This window comes from Salvelinus fontinalis, chromosome 16 (genome assembly GCF_029448725.1).
Source record: "Salvelinus fontinalis isolate EN_2023a chromosome 16, ASM2944872v1, whole genome shotgun sequence".
NCBI classification, from domain to species: domain Eukaryota; kingdom Metazoa; phylum Chordata; class Actinopteri; order Salmoniformes; family Salmonidae; genus Salvelinus; species Salvelinus fontinalis.
Genome location: NC_074680.1, coordinates 29,096,283 through 29,113,974, shown reverse-complemented (window position 1 = coordinate 29,113,974; position 17,692 = coordinate 29,096,283). Strand labels below are relative to the sequence as shown.

The 17,692-nt window shown below is 41.9% G+C and overlaps 2 protein-coding genes across 6 annotated transcripts in view; one reads left to right on the top strand and one right to left on the bottom strand.

Annotated features, from left to right (window-relative positions):
- kif15 (kinesin family member 15) overlaps positions 1-17,692 on the bottom strand; it is an 89,950-nt gene that overhangs the window by 15,697 nt on the left and 56,561 nt on the right. The gene's annotated exons all lie outside the window — the stretch shown is intronic.
- LOC129812957 (transforming acidic coiled-coil-containing protein 3-like) lies at positions 598-9,844 on the top strand. Of its 3 annotated transcripts, XM_055864982.1 has the most exons (18): positions 598-705; positions 4,276-4,453; positions 4,757-4,887; positions 5,009-5,055; positions 5,166-6,422; positions 6,504-6,615; positions 6,773-6,824; positions 6,908-7,109; positions 7,203-7,261; positions 7,355-7,485; positions 7,704-7,782; positions 7,864-8,025; positions 8,109-8,176; positions 8,253-8,296; positions 8,400-8,560; positions 9,089-9,195; positions 9,296-9,416; positions 9,542-9,844. In XM_055864982.1, the coding sequence occupies exons 2-18, from the start codon at positions 4,277-4,279 to the stop codon at positions 9,605-9,607; spliced, it is 2,976 nt and encodes a 991-aa protein (XP_055720957.1). In that variant the 5' UTR covers positions 598-705; position 4,276; the 3' UTR covers positions 9,608-9,844. The 3 variants fall into 3 exon arrangements, with proteins under 3 accessions (XP_055720957.1, XP_055720958.1, XP_055720956.1); XM_055864983.1 differs by having other exon boundaries at positions 5,271-6,615; XM_055864981.1 differs by having other exon boundaries at positions 5,166-6,615.

Genomic DNA, 17,692 nt, shown 5'->3' with positions numbered 1-17,692 from the left:
GTGTTAGCTACATCTACTAAAATCCATATTCGAATTTGGCGGGTATGTACTCGACCATCGACTGCTCGTGCCTTTTTTAAGAATTTTATGGAATCAGTGAATTGTTTATCGCCGTCAGCTGGACGAAGTCTGATTTACATCAACCTCTTATTTTTGAGAGCATCGAGAAACCGAGCTACAAATTATACACCAGATAATATAATAACAAAGATGTTATCATTGTTCTATCTGTGGTGATACTGTACAACCAAAGATTTGTGGTATACCCATTACTGGGCGTTACAGGTTTGCCTATAGAAAAGGTTACCATAGATTTTCAACTAATCTGGTATATAATTATCTCCCTCTCCCAAAGCAGAAGCTGCAGGTATAATTTTCCATTACTGAACAGACAGTTATCATAAATACTATTTTAATAAAATGTACACTCTCCTATAATACAATGTGGACTCTTTTTCGGTCGAGACCAGCACTTCACTTTGATGCTGGTTTGGTTCAAATTCATGCAACGCTATTGGCTATTTCGTAAGCAGCTCCGCCCTATTTCATTTTTTTCTGTTTATTTAATTGGTCCAAATCGAGGCGTTCAAATTCGAAATCTACTGGTCACTTGCTCATCGAGGGTATTTCGAAAAAGTGAACTGTGTGTGGAGGTCGATACCGGCTACAGAAGTTATTTTCAGTTTATCTGCCTTCTTAATTGAGGTATGTAGCTATCTGGCATTATTGGGGAAATTATCTTGCTTTGACATCCACGCTCCTTTTAAGTTAATCTATCTCGCATCATTTCTTAAATTGTAGCCTGACGCTAGTAACTTAACTAATGTTAACGTTGCGTACAGTAACGTTAGCTAACTCGCTAACTGACTTTAGTTCCCTTCCTGCCTGAATCCTACTTACTGAGGTCAAAATATAATTCAAAACGGGTAATTGTTGCTACGCTAAATTTCCTAACTAGCAAAACGACATTAGCTAACGTTAGTTGTCTAGCTGGTTATAGTAGTGTCAACGCGAACGTCTAACCCTCATTGGCAGCAGCTGACAACGTCCGATAACGTTTAACGTTAACATTTAATATTTTTATTTAATTAGGCAAGTCAGTTAAGAACATTCTTATTTACAATGACGGCCAAACCCGGACGACGCTGGGCCAAATGTGCGCCGCCCTATGGGACTCCCAATCACGGCCGGATGTGATACAGCCTGGATTCGAACCAGGGAATGTAGTGAGTCCTCTTGCACTGAGATGCAGTGCCTTAGACTGCTGGGCCACTCGGGAGCCCACTAACGGTAGCCAACTAGGGTAGTGCGAACTGCCCAGTACATCACTGGGGCCAATCTCCCTGCCATCCAAGACCTCTATACCAGGTTGTGTCAGAGGAAGGCCCTAAAGTGTCAGACTCCAGCGTACCAGAGCGCTAAGTCTAGGTCCAAGAGGCTTCTAAACAACTTCTACCCCAAAGCCATTAGACACCTGAACACCTAATCAAATGGCTACCCAGACTATTTGCATTGCCCCCCTTTTACACCGCTGCTACTCTGTTAACATCTATGCATAGTCACTTAAATAACTCTACCCACATGTACATAATACCTCAACTTACCATTGCCCTCGCACATTTACTCTGTACTGGTATCCCCCTGTGTATATAGTCTCACTGTTATTTTAATGCTACTCTTAAATTATTTGTTAATTTTTTTTCAACTGCATTGTTGGTTAGGGACTAGTAGGTAAGCATTTCACTAAGGTCTATACCTGTTGTATTTGTTAATGTTAGTTATGTAACGTGAGCAAGCTCTATTTGAGTTCGTTAACGTTACTTAGGTGATGTCTTAACAAATTGTCATTGCACTGACATTTTTTCACAATCAGACATTACTGCACTTACACAAGACAATAGCAAAACTAGCTCATGGAATTGTTCCAAACCTTGCTAAAGCTTCTAAAGGATCTGCCCCTTTTTTCAATTTTCACCTAAAAGGACATACCCCAATTCTAACTTCCTGTAGCTCAGGACCTGAAGGAAGGATATGCATATTCTTTATACCATTTGAAAGGAGTCTTTGTAGTTTGTGGAAATCTTAAATGAATGTAGGAGAATATAACACATTAGATCTGGTGAAAGATCTGCCCAAATGTGCCTAGTTGGTTTATTAATACATGTTCAAGTTCATAACAGTGCACTCTCCTCAAACAATAGCATGAGATTCTTCACTGTAATATCTACTGTAAATTGGACAGTGCAGTTAGATGAACAAGAATTTAAGCTTTCTGCCAATATCAGATATGTATGTCCTTGGGAAATGTTCTTGTTACTTACAACCTCATGCTAATCGTATTAGTCTGTTAGCTCAACCGTCCCGCGGGGGACCCACCAATACTGTAGAAAAATGCTGCAGTCGCGTTATTTTAGTTGACTATGCACCAAGGGAAATTACATTTTAGCCAAACTGAAGAATTCCAAATGAAAAAACACTACAAAGAATACTACGGTAAATACTATAGTGAATTGCAGACATGACTGTAGTATACTATCTGGTCATATGAATTCAGCCAGTACCTCGGAAATTAATTAAAATGTTAGTAAACATTTGTTTCAGAGACGCACCTCTTTGTGGCCTGATGAATGTGTATTTCTCCCCACTGGTAGCCACATGACTCAAACCTTTTCTCTCAAAGTTAATTGCACATGACTTCTGTGTTGCGGTTTACACGCATTCATTGTCAACAAGGATCCAACGCTGTATACGGTGCATTTAGAAAGTATTCAGACCCCTTATGTTACAGCCTTATTCTAAAATTGGTAATTGTTTTCCCCCCTCAATCTAAACACAATACCCCATGACAAAGGAAACCGGTTTAGAAATGTTTGCTAATATGTTAAAAATAAAGAATTGTCACATTTACATAAGTATTCAGACCCTCCACTCAGTACTTTGTTGAAGCGCCTTTGGCAGTGATTACAGCCTTGCGTCTTCGTGGGTATGATGCTACAAGCTTGGCACACCTGTATTTGGGTAGTTTATCCCATTCTCCACAGATCCTGTCAAGTGCTGTCAGGTTGGATGGGGAGCGTTGCTGCACAGCTATTTTCAGGTCTCCAGAGCTGTTCGATCGTGTTCAAGTCCTGGCTCTGGCTAGGCCACTCAAGGACATTCACAGACTTGTTCCGACACCACTCCTTCGTCTTGGCTGTGTGCTTAGTGTCATTGTCCTGTTGGAAGGTGAACCTTCGCCCCTGTCTGAGAACCTGCACCAGAGCGTTCATCTTTGCCTTAATCCTGACCAGTCTCCCAGTCCCTGACGCTGAAAAACATCCCCACAGCATGATGCTGCCACCACCATGCTTCACCGTCTGAATGGTGCCAAGTTTCCTCCAGACCATAGGACCACAGAATCTTCTTTGTTGTGGTCAGTCCTTAAGGTACCTTTTGGTTAACTCCACGCAGGCTGTCATGTGCCTTTTACTATTTGGCTTCCGTCTGGCCATTGTACCATAAAGGCCTGATTGGTGGAGTGCTGAAGCGATGGTTGTCCTTATGGAAAGTTCTCCCATCTCCACAGAGGAACTCTGGAGCACTGTCAGTGACCATTGAGTTCTTAGTCACCTTCCTGACCAAGGCCCTTCTCCATTGTTTGGACAGGCAGCCAGCTCTAGGAAGAGTCTTGGTGGTTCCGAACTTCCATTTTAAGAATAATGGAGGCCACTCTTATTGGGGACCTTCTATGCTGCAGACTTTTTTTTTTTTGGTACCCTTTCCCCAAATCTGTGCCTGTCTGAGATCTACGCACAATTCCTGACATCATGGCTTGGTTTTTGCTCTGGCATGCACTGTCAACTGTGGGACCTTATATAGACAGGTGTGTGCCTGTCCAATCAATTGAATTTACCATAGGTGGCGCCAATCAAGTTGAAACATCAATGGAAACAAGATGCACATGAGCTCAATTTTGAGTCTCATAGCAAAGGGTCTGAGTACTTATGTAAATCTATTTGTAATTAGCTAACATTTCTAAACTTGTTTTTGCTTTGTCGTGATGGTCTTGTGTGTAGATTGGGGAGGGGTGGACAATTTTTATAAATTTTAAATAAAGGTGTTGTTTTTTTACACAACATTGAGGGTGTGGTGTCTACAGTTCAGATATGGGCTTCAGACAAGACCATTCAATCTAAATAATGTGCTTCACTCACTCTTATCACTGTTCCCAGATGTCTATTAGATGTTGACAACTTTTGCCTCAGTAACCTCACTTCTGTGTGCCTTTCTTTATAGGATGAGTTCAACTGCTGTAAACGATGAGAATCGTGGGGTCTGCCCTGGAAGAAAGCAGAGCAATTCAGAGACAATTTGTGACATCTTTTCTTTTGATCAGCCAACTGGGAGGCCTTCCATTCTTCGCCAGTCTCAGGCAGAGAACCTGTCAAACAAAACTATAGCAAAGGGAGGGAAGGTACAGAATATGTTATCATGAAGCCTAGACTTGAAGTCGTTTCAAATGTTCCAGAGTAATTCCCTCTGTATAATCTTGTGACTATGAGGATCTATGCTTGACTGATTAGTCTAGTAAAAAGCATGAGATGACACAATGTTTTGGAAAGGTGTTGACTCACGGCGAGTAAACTGTATAGAAAGAAACTTGCACACACTAACCAGGTTAGGTTTACCTGTTGTGCACATAGTGTGCAAATTTCTTTATTTGACTGTTTTGAATAGAGCATTTGTTTTCAGATACGCTTTTGGGTGTTGCTTTCAGGTTTGTTTTCAGACTCCAAGAAGAGACCCTCTCACTAAGAGAATAGTATCACCAACAAAGTCCCTTAATATGGAAAGCTTGGATGACTGTAGTAAAGCCCTGGAGACTTTGCAGTTTACATCACCCGAAGAGTAAGTATTTGCTTTAAAAAAATAAATATCTGTAGATGTGTCACATCGGCAGAATGCTGATTCATATTCTGGTATCAAGTTGAGAGAAACCCACATTATCTGTCCTCTTGTATTTTTACAGGGTGGTACCTATAGAAATCAATGGGCTTGTTGATGTAGCAAAATCAGGTAACGCATCTGATTGGCTAAAGGTTCAAGATTCATTACCCTATGCTGCCTTGTCACATGAACTACTTCAACCATAATGTTTACTTGATTTTCAACTTATTTTACTACAGAATTCACAAATGTGTTGTCCTATCCTGATGATGATATGCCAATTCAGAGTAAAGGAGGTTGTCAGCTGTATTTTGACAACCTTGATGCCATCAATCTCTTCCAAGGGTCTACTAAAATGGTCCTCTCTCCAGCAAGGCCCAGTGAGCTAGTTGAAACTCCCAAGGCTGAAGAACAGCGTGAACGTAATGTCATTGAAGCAGTTTCTGACAGGAATGAAAAGGCACTGGATGTTACACTCCCGTTCATGCCATCAGTGGAAAATAATCTTGCTGACTTCTCAGCCAATATGTGCTCAACAGATAGCAGTGTGATTACCATGATGAAGGACCCAGCCGATGAGTTATCCAACGCTGGTGAGGAAGAAACTGTACCATCAGTTAACCTTGACCCAGATCAAGCTGTGGCTATCATCTCTACAGCTGAGGAGACTCTTCTGCCACCAAAAGGTACATACGAATTTGATTTTGACAACCTTGATTCAGTCAACCCTTTCCAAACGGGAGGCTCCAAATTGCAGAATTCCCCTGTGCTTGGAAGGAAGCGGACATGCGATGACCCTCAAAGGGTGGAAGTTGAAGAGCCTGCAGCAAAGGAAATGGAACCAGTAGCCATGCTTGAGGTGGTTCAGCCTGTCCTAGAGGCACCTGTCCAGCCAGAGATGAAACCTATTGCACCGAAGACTACCAAGCCAGCTGAAGACGCTGTGGCCAACACCTCTACAGCTGAGGAGACTCCTCTGCCGCCAAAAGGTACATACGAATTTGATTTTGACAACCTTGATTCAGTCAACCCTTTCCAAACGGGAGGCTCCAAATTGCAGAATTCCCCTGTGCTTGGAAGGAAGCGGCCATGCGATGTCCCTCAAAAGGTGGAAGTTGAAGAGCCTGCAGTAAAGGAAATGGAACCAGCAGCCATGCATGAGGTGGTTCAGCCTGTCCTAGAGGCACCTGTCCAGCCAGAGATGAAACCTATGGCACCATTGTCAACTGCTCCCAAAGAGACCAGCAAGCCAGCTGAAGAATCCATAACTCAGCCCAGTTCAGCCCCTTCCAAGGATGGTGCAGTGAAACTTGAGTTCAATTTTGATGATGGCGAGGTCAAGTGTAAGCCTCCTCCTAAAAAGTTTGGCAATAGGCCTGTTTTGAAGCCGACATGGAAAAAAGCTGTACCTACAGAAAAAAAAGAACCTGCTCAATCCAAGGAATCGCCATTGAAGCCATTGGTCAATACTGATTATGAAATTCCTCTTCCCAAGGGCAAGTACAACTTTGACTTGGATAAATTTGACCCAAATGTCAATCCATTTAGTACAAATGTAAAAATGACTGAATCTACAGTCTGTAAGGTGAAATCCAGTCCAGATGCCAAGGCACCAACCTCAGTCAGGGTGGCTGTCTCCCCTGAGAAAGTGGCAGAGCCTGTTCAGCAAGAAACTGCCCCATCACTATGGTAAGTTCATTTTAATTTTGCTGCAACTTTATTATCCCAATTTTTTTGAAGTCTTGATTCATATGTAAAGCATTATCAGTTTGGTTGTGAGCATGTAGATATCACCTTATTAATGTAGCTACACCACACCATTCTCTTATGTTGGTTCTATTTTCAGTGTTTCTATTGCTGGATATGAACCTGATCGTTCTGCTGTAAAAGAAGGAATTGTAAGCCTTAAAACTTGTTCAAAAAATGTATATTAATTAATTGTAGTGTGACTACTTGGGTGACATCCTCTCTCCAATTGTAGGACAACATTCCACAGAATCCGAAGCTTCAGATGGACTCTTGTGAAGTTCAGGATCCTTCCTCTGGAAAAGAGCAGGAACCTCCAACTAAACCTGACCAACCTTCGCTAAGCACTCCAGAGCCCTTGGAACTCTGCCAATTTGAGCAGACCCCACAGAATGGCATGTCAGAATTTAATGAGGACTTTGTTCCTGGAAACACATGTAAGTCAAATAAATTGACAAACGCATTTTATTTGCGGTAATGTTGACTTCACCTTAGCTTTTTGACTAACTATAGTCCACCCTTCACTCCAGTCATGGCGAGTGACTTTGACAGACAGATGGACTACCTGGAGCAGTTTGGGTCCAGCACTGTAAGTATATGCTTTGTACTTTTATAAATTGACTTATTACATGGATTGTTTTGCGCTTTGGGCTTCCTCATTTACTTTGCGTTTTATATTCAGTTTAAGGAGTCGGCACTGAGAAAACAATCACTGTACCTCAAATTTGACCCACTAATGCGGGAGAGCCCCAAGAAGTTTGGAGTCTCTGCAGGACTCAACAACCTCCCACGACCTGCTCCCTTTGCTTCACGGTATGTTACTCTCCTGGTCCTGATCACAGGCTTTTTTTTACCATCTGACTGAAAAGAAATGCCTTGTGTTCATCTTAAAATGCTCTAGTTGTAAATAAGTGTTTATTTGGCCTAGAATTGAGAGCATACTTAATCTGTAGTTTGTAACTAAAATGAGTTTGAAATGCAATGGTGAATATCAAGGTGTTTGCTCCAAGTCTGAGGGATGTTTCTTTCAGTGTGGAGACCCAGAAGACTGGAGACGAGGTGAATGGACTGAAATCTGTCAACCCTAAACTGCTTCATGACCTACCACCTGTAAGTTACCTGTCCTCAAAGATCCTACTATAATGTAGTAATGTGGTAAAACTGTTAAATGGAGGTCTTCACTCCCTTTAGGTTCAAGTTGTTGGTCCTCGGACTCTTGTGGCGAATTCCCCTGTGCTTGAGAATCTGGTCCCTACTTTCCCCCAACCAGCCAACCCTGACGATAACATCATAGAGGTGCTGAAATACAGTCAGCAAGACATGAATGCTGCCATTGCCAAGATCCAGAAACAAGTAGGTGTTTGTTTTCCTCAAATGTTTCACTCATCCCTTTTCAATCCAATCAGCATTAATTTATAAGGGTTTATTTTTTATAGGCAAAGGAGAATGCGGATGAATGGAAATCGAAGCATGACACGCTATCTCAGGATAATCATGAAATGGGGTAAGCATTTAAGCTCACTGATTTCTGATTTCAGATCTATAACAATTGTAAATGTCACTGCTTTTTGTTTTTGCAGGAAAATCATGTCAGCATTTGAAGCCACAATTGCTCAGATATTGGGTACGTTGTCATGCAATTTTGGAAAGTTATCAGAGGAATGTTTTGAAGTGTCATTTTCATGTAAAATGCATGGCTTGGTGTGACGTCATTGTGTCTCTGGCAGCTGATAAACAGAGGGAGACAGAGAAGGCCCAGGCTGACATCACTAAAGTCCTGCAGGAGAAGGAACAGTTATCACAGGACCTAAATGCCATGGAGCGGTCCTTCTCAGATCTCTTCAAGAGACTAGACAAATACAAAGAGGTCATCGAGGGTTACATTAAGGTCAGCATGAAAAAGGATGTCATGCCCTATGCATTGGGCCCAGTGTTTTGCACAATCATGTAAAATGCTTGGATTTAAATGGGATACTGCAAGATTCTGGAAATTAAGCTGCTTTTCTGCCTTGCTGAGAGTCGATGAACTTGTGGATACTGCTTTGTGTGCACTATTAAGTAAGTTGGAGGTTGTTTACTGTTCCTGTAGACCTCCAGTCATTGTGCTGACGCTAGTAACATTTAATCGCAAAACTATCTCCAACTTGCTTCTATTGCACGCAGACCTAACAGTGGTATCCAAAACTTAATCTGACTAAGTAGAAAAATGGCTTAAATGCCAGAATCCCTTTATAGCTCTTTCATTACAGGGTAATCTTTCCTTTCCACATGATTGCGCAAAACACAGGGCTCAGCTTTGGTGTAGGAAAGTAACATTGCTGTGAAGGAAGAAATTAAAAGGGTATGTGTAGGTCCAATACTTTGCTTTGCCAACATCATGACCTAGGGTTTTAAATGTGTGTGTGCCCCTATTAAGAATGAAGAGATGCTGAAGAAATGTGCTCAAGATTACCTGGCTAGGATCAAGGAGGAGGAGCAGCGCTACCAGACCCTGAAAGCTCATGCAGAGCATAAAATTAGCCTGTAAGACTCATCAAACTATACTTTGTGCAAAATAGTTACAGAATTGTTTATTTGCTGGGCTTTGTGTAGGTACACTGCGCTGACTTACTCTTATTCTCAGGGCGAATGGAGAGATTGCAGAGGTGCGCTCCAAACTAAAGTCTGAGGTCGCTGCACTTCAGGCCCAGCTGCGCAGGGAGCAGCTAAAGGCCCAGTCACTGGAGAAGAGCCTTGACCAGAAAGTAAGTCACCCTCAATCTGAAGTAGTCATGAGGCTGCCTTTATCAGTATCATTTGTTCAGAAAAGCGTTTTGCACTTATCATGGTTGATTTTGTTTTCCTCCTTGCTGATTTTCTGTCCCCTCAGGTAAAAGAGACTGAAGAACTCACCAACCTTTGCGATGAACTAATAGCTAAAGTCCAGAAGGGCTGAGTTCAGCCATATGTCTATCTTTGTTGTCAGGTAGTCAAGATTTTTTGCAAATCTGAGTATGTGGTGGTCCTGATGAACACGTGTGTGAATAGTGCTTTGTAAATATGTTTTGCTGCTCTTGATTGGAGTTTAAGTGCCGTAATAGTAATTCACTAGATTTCAATTCTACTGATTCATGTTGGTTCGTTTTATCAATGTCGGTCTTTATTACTGTAATAAAATTTTCACTAATCAAGATCAGTTGTAGCGCCTTGCAAGTTTATTTGAAATTCGTTGTACACCAAACCTTTTGACCACAAGGAGGCGCTGTTTACCATTGAGTATTTTGTAGTGCAGTCTTGGCAAAGGTCATTTGGACTTCTCTTAAGTTTCATGCATTTTATTGCAAGTTCCAATTGAACATAGCTGTGAAATTTGTAATTATTTCAGAACACTAGCTAAAAGTGTACTTCCGAGAAGTTTCTACTGGTGAGCTGTGCTGTGAATGTCAACCATTCAGTAGCTTCCTTATCCCTCCTCTCTAGAGCCAAAGCTCATCCCGTTCTACAATGCGTACAAGAAAACAAATGGACTGCCCTTATACAATGCGTTCCTTCTTCCATGGGCAGCATAGTGTCATCACTCCCCGAGCAGGACAATGCACATCCTAAACGAAAGAAAATCCTTCCTAGATTAAAGTTGAATGTGGTAGAGGGGAGAAATGCTTGTCAGTTGGAGGACTATGAGAGTGCTTGTTCTGTCTGTGCCTATCTATCCAGTCATTCATTCCAGTACCACTGGCCCTGGCTGCCCTGTCTCACCCTGTAGAGATGACTAGGTTTTCTAGCCAAGTCGGGAGGAAAGCTGTACTAACTTTTATAGGAGCCTCCTGATGGTCCTTTTCGAGAGACTGATAACTTAAGACTGGGACAATACAAGTATTGGGTTATTTTTTTTCAATGGCAAAAATGAAGTCTTTGATCCTTAACCTGCTGTATGTAAAATATTGTGTGCTACATCTTGGAAAATAAATAGCTGGATGACGATTGTTTCCAACATTAGGGCTGTTTGTTCCTAAAGAATTGAAATCCGATTTGTTGGTATCATAACAAGTTTCGGGACATTGGTCCCGGCTCTAGTCACTGACCTCATTCCCAGTGGGATTCTAAGCAATTTGGCAGACCAGAGGCTTTTACCAACCTCCTCGATCATTTTCAGACTTTGGGAAAGCTCTTGCACAGTGGTCATTCAAACTTCTCACCAACATGGTCCTTCATACTATACATGTGATTTTATCATTGAGACATCAACCAAGCATTTCTAGTAGGGGTGCCATTAATTTCATGGAGGACCTAGTGTCTGCGTGTTTTTCTCTTTTCCAGTTAAGCCAGAAAGGTGAGGGGATTTCCTTACTAATTAGTGACCTTTTCATCAATTAAGTACCAGGGAGGAGCAAAAATCCTAGGTTCACCATGGAATGAGTGACACATGCTTTACAGGAACAGAACCTTCAATTGAGGCCATGAATGAAGTGTAAATTTGCTTGTCCTTTAATCAAACTTCAAATGACTTTCTACTTTTAATGAGGTACATCGATAAGATTGTCAAACATAACCAATTGTAAGTACTTGCATATAAACTAAATATAATTAACCTGGTTGGCAAAGGTAGACTCAGCAGAAAGTAAGCCGCAGTGGGTCAATTTCTGCAACAAAGCGCATTGAAGCATGAGGCTCAATGTCTCCACTGTTTTGATCCTGTGGCTACCACGCTGTGAACAGCATGAACTGAACCCCTGCACATGGGCAGTGCACAATTGGCCCAGCATCGTCTGGGTTTGGCCGGGGTAGGCCGTCATTGTAAAATAAGAATTTGTTAATTGACTTGCCAAGTTTTAAATAAACATTCAATAAAAAAATGTGCAGACACTGTGACAGAGCGTTCTTGCATCTCGCTCATCTACATATCTGCGGTGCTGCTTGTGGAAAGGTCATGTCGCTGAGTCTACCTTTTAATATATGAAATACAGTACATTCGGAAAGTATTCAGACCCCTTGACTTTTTCCTCGTTTTGTTACGTTGCAGCCTTATTCCGCAATCTACGCAATGCCCCATGACAAAGCTCAGTTTCTTAAAAAAAAAAAAGCAAATGTATTAAAAATAAACGTAATCACATGTATTCAGACCCTTTGCTATGAGACTCAATTGAGCTCAGGTGCATCCTGTTTAAATTTGTTTATCCACAGCTTGAATAGTCCACCTGTGGTAAATGCAATTGATTCTACGTGATTTGGAAAGGCGCACACATGTCTATGTAAGGTCCCACAGTTGACAGTGCATGTCAGAACAAAAACCAAGCCGTGAGGGCGAAGGAATTGTCCGTAGAGCCCCGAGACTGTTAAGGCACACATCTGGGGAAGGGTCACCAAAAAATGTCTGCAACATTGAAGGTTCCCAATAACACAGTGGCCTGTTATTGGAACCACCAAGGCTCTTCCTATAGCTGGGGAGAAGGGCCTTGGTCAGGGAGGTGACCATGAAGCGGATGGTCATTTTGACAGCCCTCCAGAGTTCCTCCGACAATGGGATAACCTTCCAGAAGAACAATCATCTCTGCAGCACTCCACCAATCAGGCCTTTATGGTAGAGTTGCCAGACGGAACGACTCCAGTATAAGGCACATGACAGCCTGCTTGGCGTTTGCCAAAAGGCACCTAAAGACTCGGACCATGAGAAACAAGATTGAATGTCAAGTGTCACGGCTGGAGGAAACCTGGCAACATCCCTACGGTGAAGCATGGTGGTGGTAGCATCATGCTGTGGGGATGTTTTTCAGCGGCAGGGACTGGGAGACTAGTCAGGATCGAGAGAATGATGAATGGAGCAAATTACAGAGAAAAGGCTGATGCACCCCCTTAAAGAAAGTACAGAGAAATCCTTCATGAAAACAAAACAATGCAGGGGTGGCTTCAGGGCAAGTCTCAATATCCTTGAGTGGCCCAGCCAGAGCCTGGACTTGAACCCGACCTGAAAATAGCTGTGCTCCCCATCAAACCTGACAGAGCTGGAGAGGATCTGCAGAGAAGAATGGGAGAAACTCATCAAATACATGTGTGCCAAGCTTGTAGCGTCATACCCAAAAAGACCCGAGGCTGTCATCGCTGCCAAAGAAGCTTTAAAGTACTAAGTAAAGGGTCTGAATACTTATGTAAATGTGATATTTCAGTTTTCAATTTTTTATAAATTTGCTAAAATGTCTAAACCTGTTTTTACTTTGCATTATGGGGTATTGTGTGTAGATGAGAAAACAATTTAATACATTTTAGAATAAGTCTATAACGTAACAAAATGTGTAAAAAGCCAAGGGGTCTGAATACTTTACGAATGCACTGTATACTTTACATTGCAACTACAGTAAATATAATTAATCTTACACATTCAACATTTTCAAAATGCCTGACTTTGAAAAATAAACAATACATTTCCATAACAAAATAAATTAAATACACGTCTCTTTTAAAATGCATATAAAATGACTACATCTATATCAATTGTTGGATTGGACTGCAGTCCCAAGTACTTATTATTATGGTGTTACATATATTCACTGCAACACTGGGGATATTTTTGACCTCATACCTCTTGCAAGGATTCTATAAAACACATACAAAAGGCTAGTAGTGGTGGTAACCTAAGTAACAGTTGGATTCCGACAGTGATATGTAGCAAGTCCAGTCAAACAGTCAACATTGGCGCAATATTATTCTTTGCAGTCTTCGATATGGACATGATTCAAATATCCCCAAAAATGCTACCTATCTATTTTCATATAGGCCTTCAGGGGTGACTGAGTGAAATGAAACAGGATTATTGATGGACACTAGTGGTCAGGGTTAAAGGGGTGTGCATTCAAACAATGAAACATTTTTTTCCATCAAAGGGACTACCTGAGTATGAGTGTAAAACCAGCCCTTTTGTATTACATTCCATGCGTCCTTCAACATCATCACCTAGCAGAGCTTAAGTACTGTATCTTGTGCCCTACAACAGGTTTAGAGGTAAAGGTCTAAACTGACCCTAACCCCTCTAGGTTAGTTGAGATGGGTGAACAGCACAGTTACTGATGGATATGGGTTGTTCCACGAAATGAGTGCCTCTTGAAAACCTGTTATAATAAATGAAATACCCCTTTCATATAGACAACTTGGAGAATCCCTCCATGCACCCTCTATGACTTCTAGGAAGATTTTAACACACTTAACCCCAAGATTTCACCATCAATCTTAAACCCTAGTTATAAACTGAGGGATGTGCCTGGAGAAATGTAACCACTCTCAAATTCATAAACAGAGGTATGGATGCAAGAACTGATCATCCATTATATACAAATTCATGTTTTGAGGCAATTCATTTTATTTCTTACAAACATTGGAGTAAAATAAGCTTATATTTGTGGGTGCTGATGGGGTACGACAGCTAAACTAAGCTCGTGAGGCATTTATACGTTATATTCTCTCTTTTTTTTAACTATGAATATTCCCTGAGTATACAAATTAGGAACAATTTCCTAATTTTGAGTTGCACCCGCTTTTGCCCTCAGAACCGCCTCAATTCGTCAGGGCATTGACTCTAGAGTTCCACAGGGATGCTGGCCCATGTTGACTAAATTGCTTAATTTGAGCCGGATCCTGCTAGAACAGGATCATAAATGTGACTCGATGACAATGATTGATTCCAACATTAGGGCTGTTGTCGTAAATAATTGAAATGGGCTATGTGTTTTGTTTTCTTGCTATGATACTAACCAAAGGCTTTTACCATCATCCTAGGAATTATAATTTTTAGACTAGCTGTGCCACTAAATATCCTGGTTTGAGTCCAGGCTCTGTCGTAGCCGACCGGGAGACCCACGGGGCGGCGAACAATTGGCCCAGTGTCGTCCGGGTTAGGGGAGGGTTTGGCCGGCAGGGATGTACTTGTCCCATCGCGCTCTAGCGAATCCTGTGGCGGACCGAGAGCATGCACGCTGACACCGTCGCAATGTGTACGGTGTTTCCTCCGACACGTTGGTGTGGCTGGCTACCGGTTTAAGCACGCATTGTGTCAAGAAGCAGCACGGCTCTCGACCTTCGCCTCTCCCGAGTCCGTACGGGAGTTGCAGCGATGAGACAAGACTGTAACTACAAATTGGATAACACGAAATTGGGGATAAAATGTTTTTGTTTTTTTAAGGAATAGCAATAAATAATTTTCACAGTCGGAGCTCGTTTTTTTACCGATTTCCTAGTTGTCTTGAATGTACTGAAGTTGGAAGTCGGAGATTTCCCAGCTCCGAGTTCCCAAACGCGGCATTGAAAAAATATATGCAAACATTTCCAGTCATGTAAAATGATATAGAATCGCACGAAATGCGTCTATAAAAGGCCCAAAAATAACTGGACCCTTGGCCACAACATTTTCTTGCCCATGTGTGCAACTTCTGTAAATGTCTCTACTCTTCGTCACTACGCAAATGTGATGATATGCATGCGTGATTTTTTTCCTCATGTGTTCAGGTACCTCAGAGCTCCTCAGGTAATCCCCCTCTCACGCTCACTTTTTGTTCCAGCACCTACCGAATTTTAAGCACTGGTTGACTCCAATGCCTCCCACAGTTGTGTCAAGTTGCCTGTATGTCCATTGGGTGGTGGACCATTTTTGATACACACGGGAAACTGTTGGGTTTCCCCCTTAAAAGATTTAGATGCACTATTGTAAAGTGGCTGTTCCACTGGATGTCATAAGGTGAATCCCCTTAAAAGATTTAGATGCACTATTGTAAAGTGGCTGTTCCACTGGATGTCATAAGGTGAATGCACCAATTTGTAAGTCGCTCTGGATAAGAGCGTCTGCTAAATGACCTCAATGGGTGTGAAAAACCCAGCAGAGTTGCAGTTCTTGACACAAACTGGTGCATCTGCACATACTACCATACCCGTTCAAAAGCACAATCTTTTGTCTATCCCATTCACCCTCTGAATGGCACACATCCATAATCCATTTCTCAATTGTCTCAAGGCTTAAAAACCCTTCTTTAACCTGTCTCCCCTTCACCTACGCTGATTGAAGTGAATTTAACAGGAATTTAATAAGGAACCATACCTTTCACCTGGTTAGTCATGGAAAGAGCACGTGTTCTTAATGTTTTGTGCAGTGTATATCATTCATTTAAAACTCCAAAAATGGATGTAGCAACTAAGAATTCTACCTTTAACTCTCGAGATGGGAAAACTTTTTTTATGAAGTCGAACATGTGATCTTTATGACAGAATGTAAAATTAAATTTAAAAAAATACTTCTCAAAAGGCACTAAATTGGTGGAACGACCCATAGCCTTCTTAGTAAGTCAGAATAGCCGTTAACACATTGCAGAATCCCTTGGGGATTTGTGTACAAAGTGCACATCGGGGTTTGATGTCTTTTAGTGGTGTTGATATGAAACAAGTAGCACCAAGGACCAGGCAGGTATGCAGGTACAACCAGAGAGCTGTTCTCTGAGGTTCAGGCCACAGCTCAGACCCTCACTGTACGATGCCATTCTTCAGAGGCACAGAGAAGGGCACAACATTATATTTGGTCCTCTGTAGCTCAGTTGGTAGAGCATGTTTCTTGCTACATCAGGATAGTGGGTTTGTTTCCTGGGACCACCCATACTTAAAATGTATACACACATGACTATAAGTTGCTTTGGCTAAAAGCTTCTGCTAAATGGCATATATTATTATATTTTATTTGGCACATTGCTAACACTGAAAGTGAATGTGCTGGTGCTGGTGCACCTTCCCGTCCACGTGGGAGTGGATGTGAGTGTGGATGTCTGGGTAGGTTTTGGGGGGTAGGGCAGAGCCCCCCTGAGTGAGGAGAAGCTGCTGCTGAGCCAGATACTCCTCATAGTTTATGGAGCCCAGGCAGTCCTTCTCTGGGCTGGAGGAAGTGGAGAAGTGGGCCACACAGCTCCTGTCCCTCTCCTGGTAGGGCAGCCGGTGGGAGACCTGCAGGACCTGGGCAGCTGCAGCCGGAGTGCTGGGAGGGGAACAGTGCTTCTTACTCTGGCAGAACCACAGCAGCACTGTACCGAAGATGAACACCATGCTAGCAGGGATGCCGATGATGACAGGCCAGGGTAGGGTGCTGGAGGCTGGGGTGAACATCGGGGGGATGGGTGGCTTGGTGTCTGCAGGAGGAGAGGACCCGAAAAATAATGATGGACATGGAGTCAATCATTCTAAAGTGAGGAGTTACTTTGTTCTCCAACACTGTGTTTTTGCATTATTTAAACCAAATTGAACATGTTTCATTATTTATTTGAGACTAAATAGATTTTATTTATGTATTATAGTTAAAATAAAAGTGTAAGTAAGTTAAAATAAAAGTGTTCATTGTTCATTCAGTATTGTTGTAATTGTCATTATATATATATATATATATATATATATATACACACATATATAGTTGAAGTCAGAAGTTTACATACACTTAGGTTGGAGTCATTAAAACTCGTAGTTCAACCACTCCACAAATTTCTTGTTAACAAACTATAGTTTTGGCAAGTCGGTTAGGACATCTACTGTGTGCATGACACAATACATTTTTCCAACAACTGTTTACAGACAGAGTATTTCACTTATAATTCACTGTATCACAATTCCGGTGGGTCAGAAGTTTACATACACTTAGTTGACTGCCTTCAAACAGCTTGGAAAAATCCAGAAAATTATGTCATGGCTTTAGAAGCTTCTGATAGGCTAATTGACATAATTTGAGTCAATTGGAGGTGCACCTGTGGATGTATTTCAAGGCCTAACTTCGATCTCAGTGCCTCTTTGCTTGACATCATGGGAAAATCAAAAGAAATCATCCAAGACCTCAGAAAAAACATTGTAGACCTCCACAAGTCTGCTTCATCCTTGGAAGCAATTTCCAAACGCCTGAAGGTACCACATTCGTCTGTACAAACAATAGTGCGCAAGTATAAACACCATGGGATCATGCAGCCGTCAAACCGCTCACGAAGGAGACACATTCTGTCTCCTAGAGATGAACATACTTTGGTGCGAAAGTGCAAAT

Excerpts from the sequence above, each read along its gene's own strand:
- LOC129812957 (XM_055864981.1), top strand. The coding sequence starts at position 4,277 with ATGAGTTCAACTGCTGTAAACGATGAGAATCGTGGGGTCTGCCCTGGA. Across the intron at positions 7,110-7,202 it reads CTTTGTTCCTGGAAACACAT|TCATGGCGAGTGACTTTGAC; the intron begins GTAAGTCAAATA and ends CCTTCACTCCAG. Across the intron at positions 8,561-9,088 it reads TCATCGAGGGTTACATTAAG|AATGAAGAGATGCTGAAGAA; the intron begins GTCAGCATGAAA and ends GCCCCTATTAAG.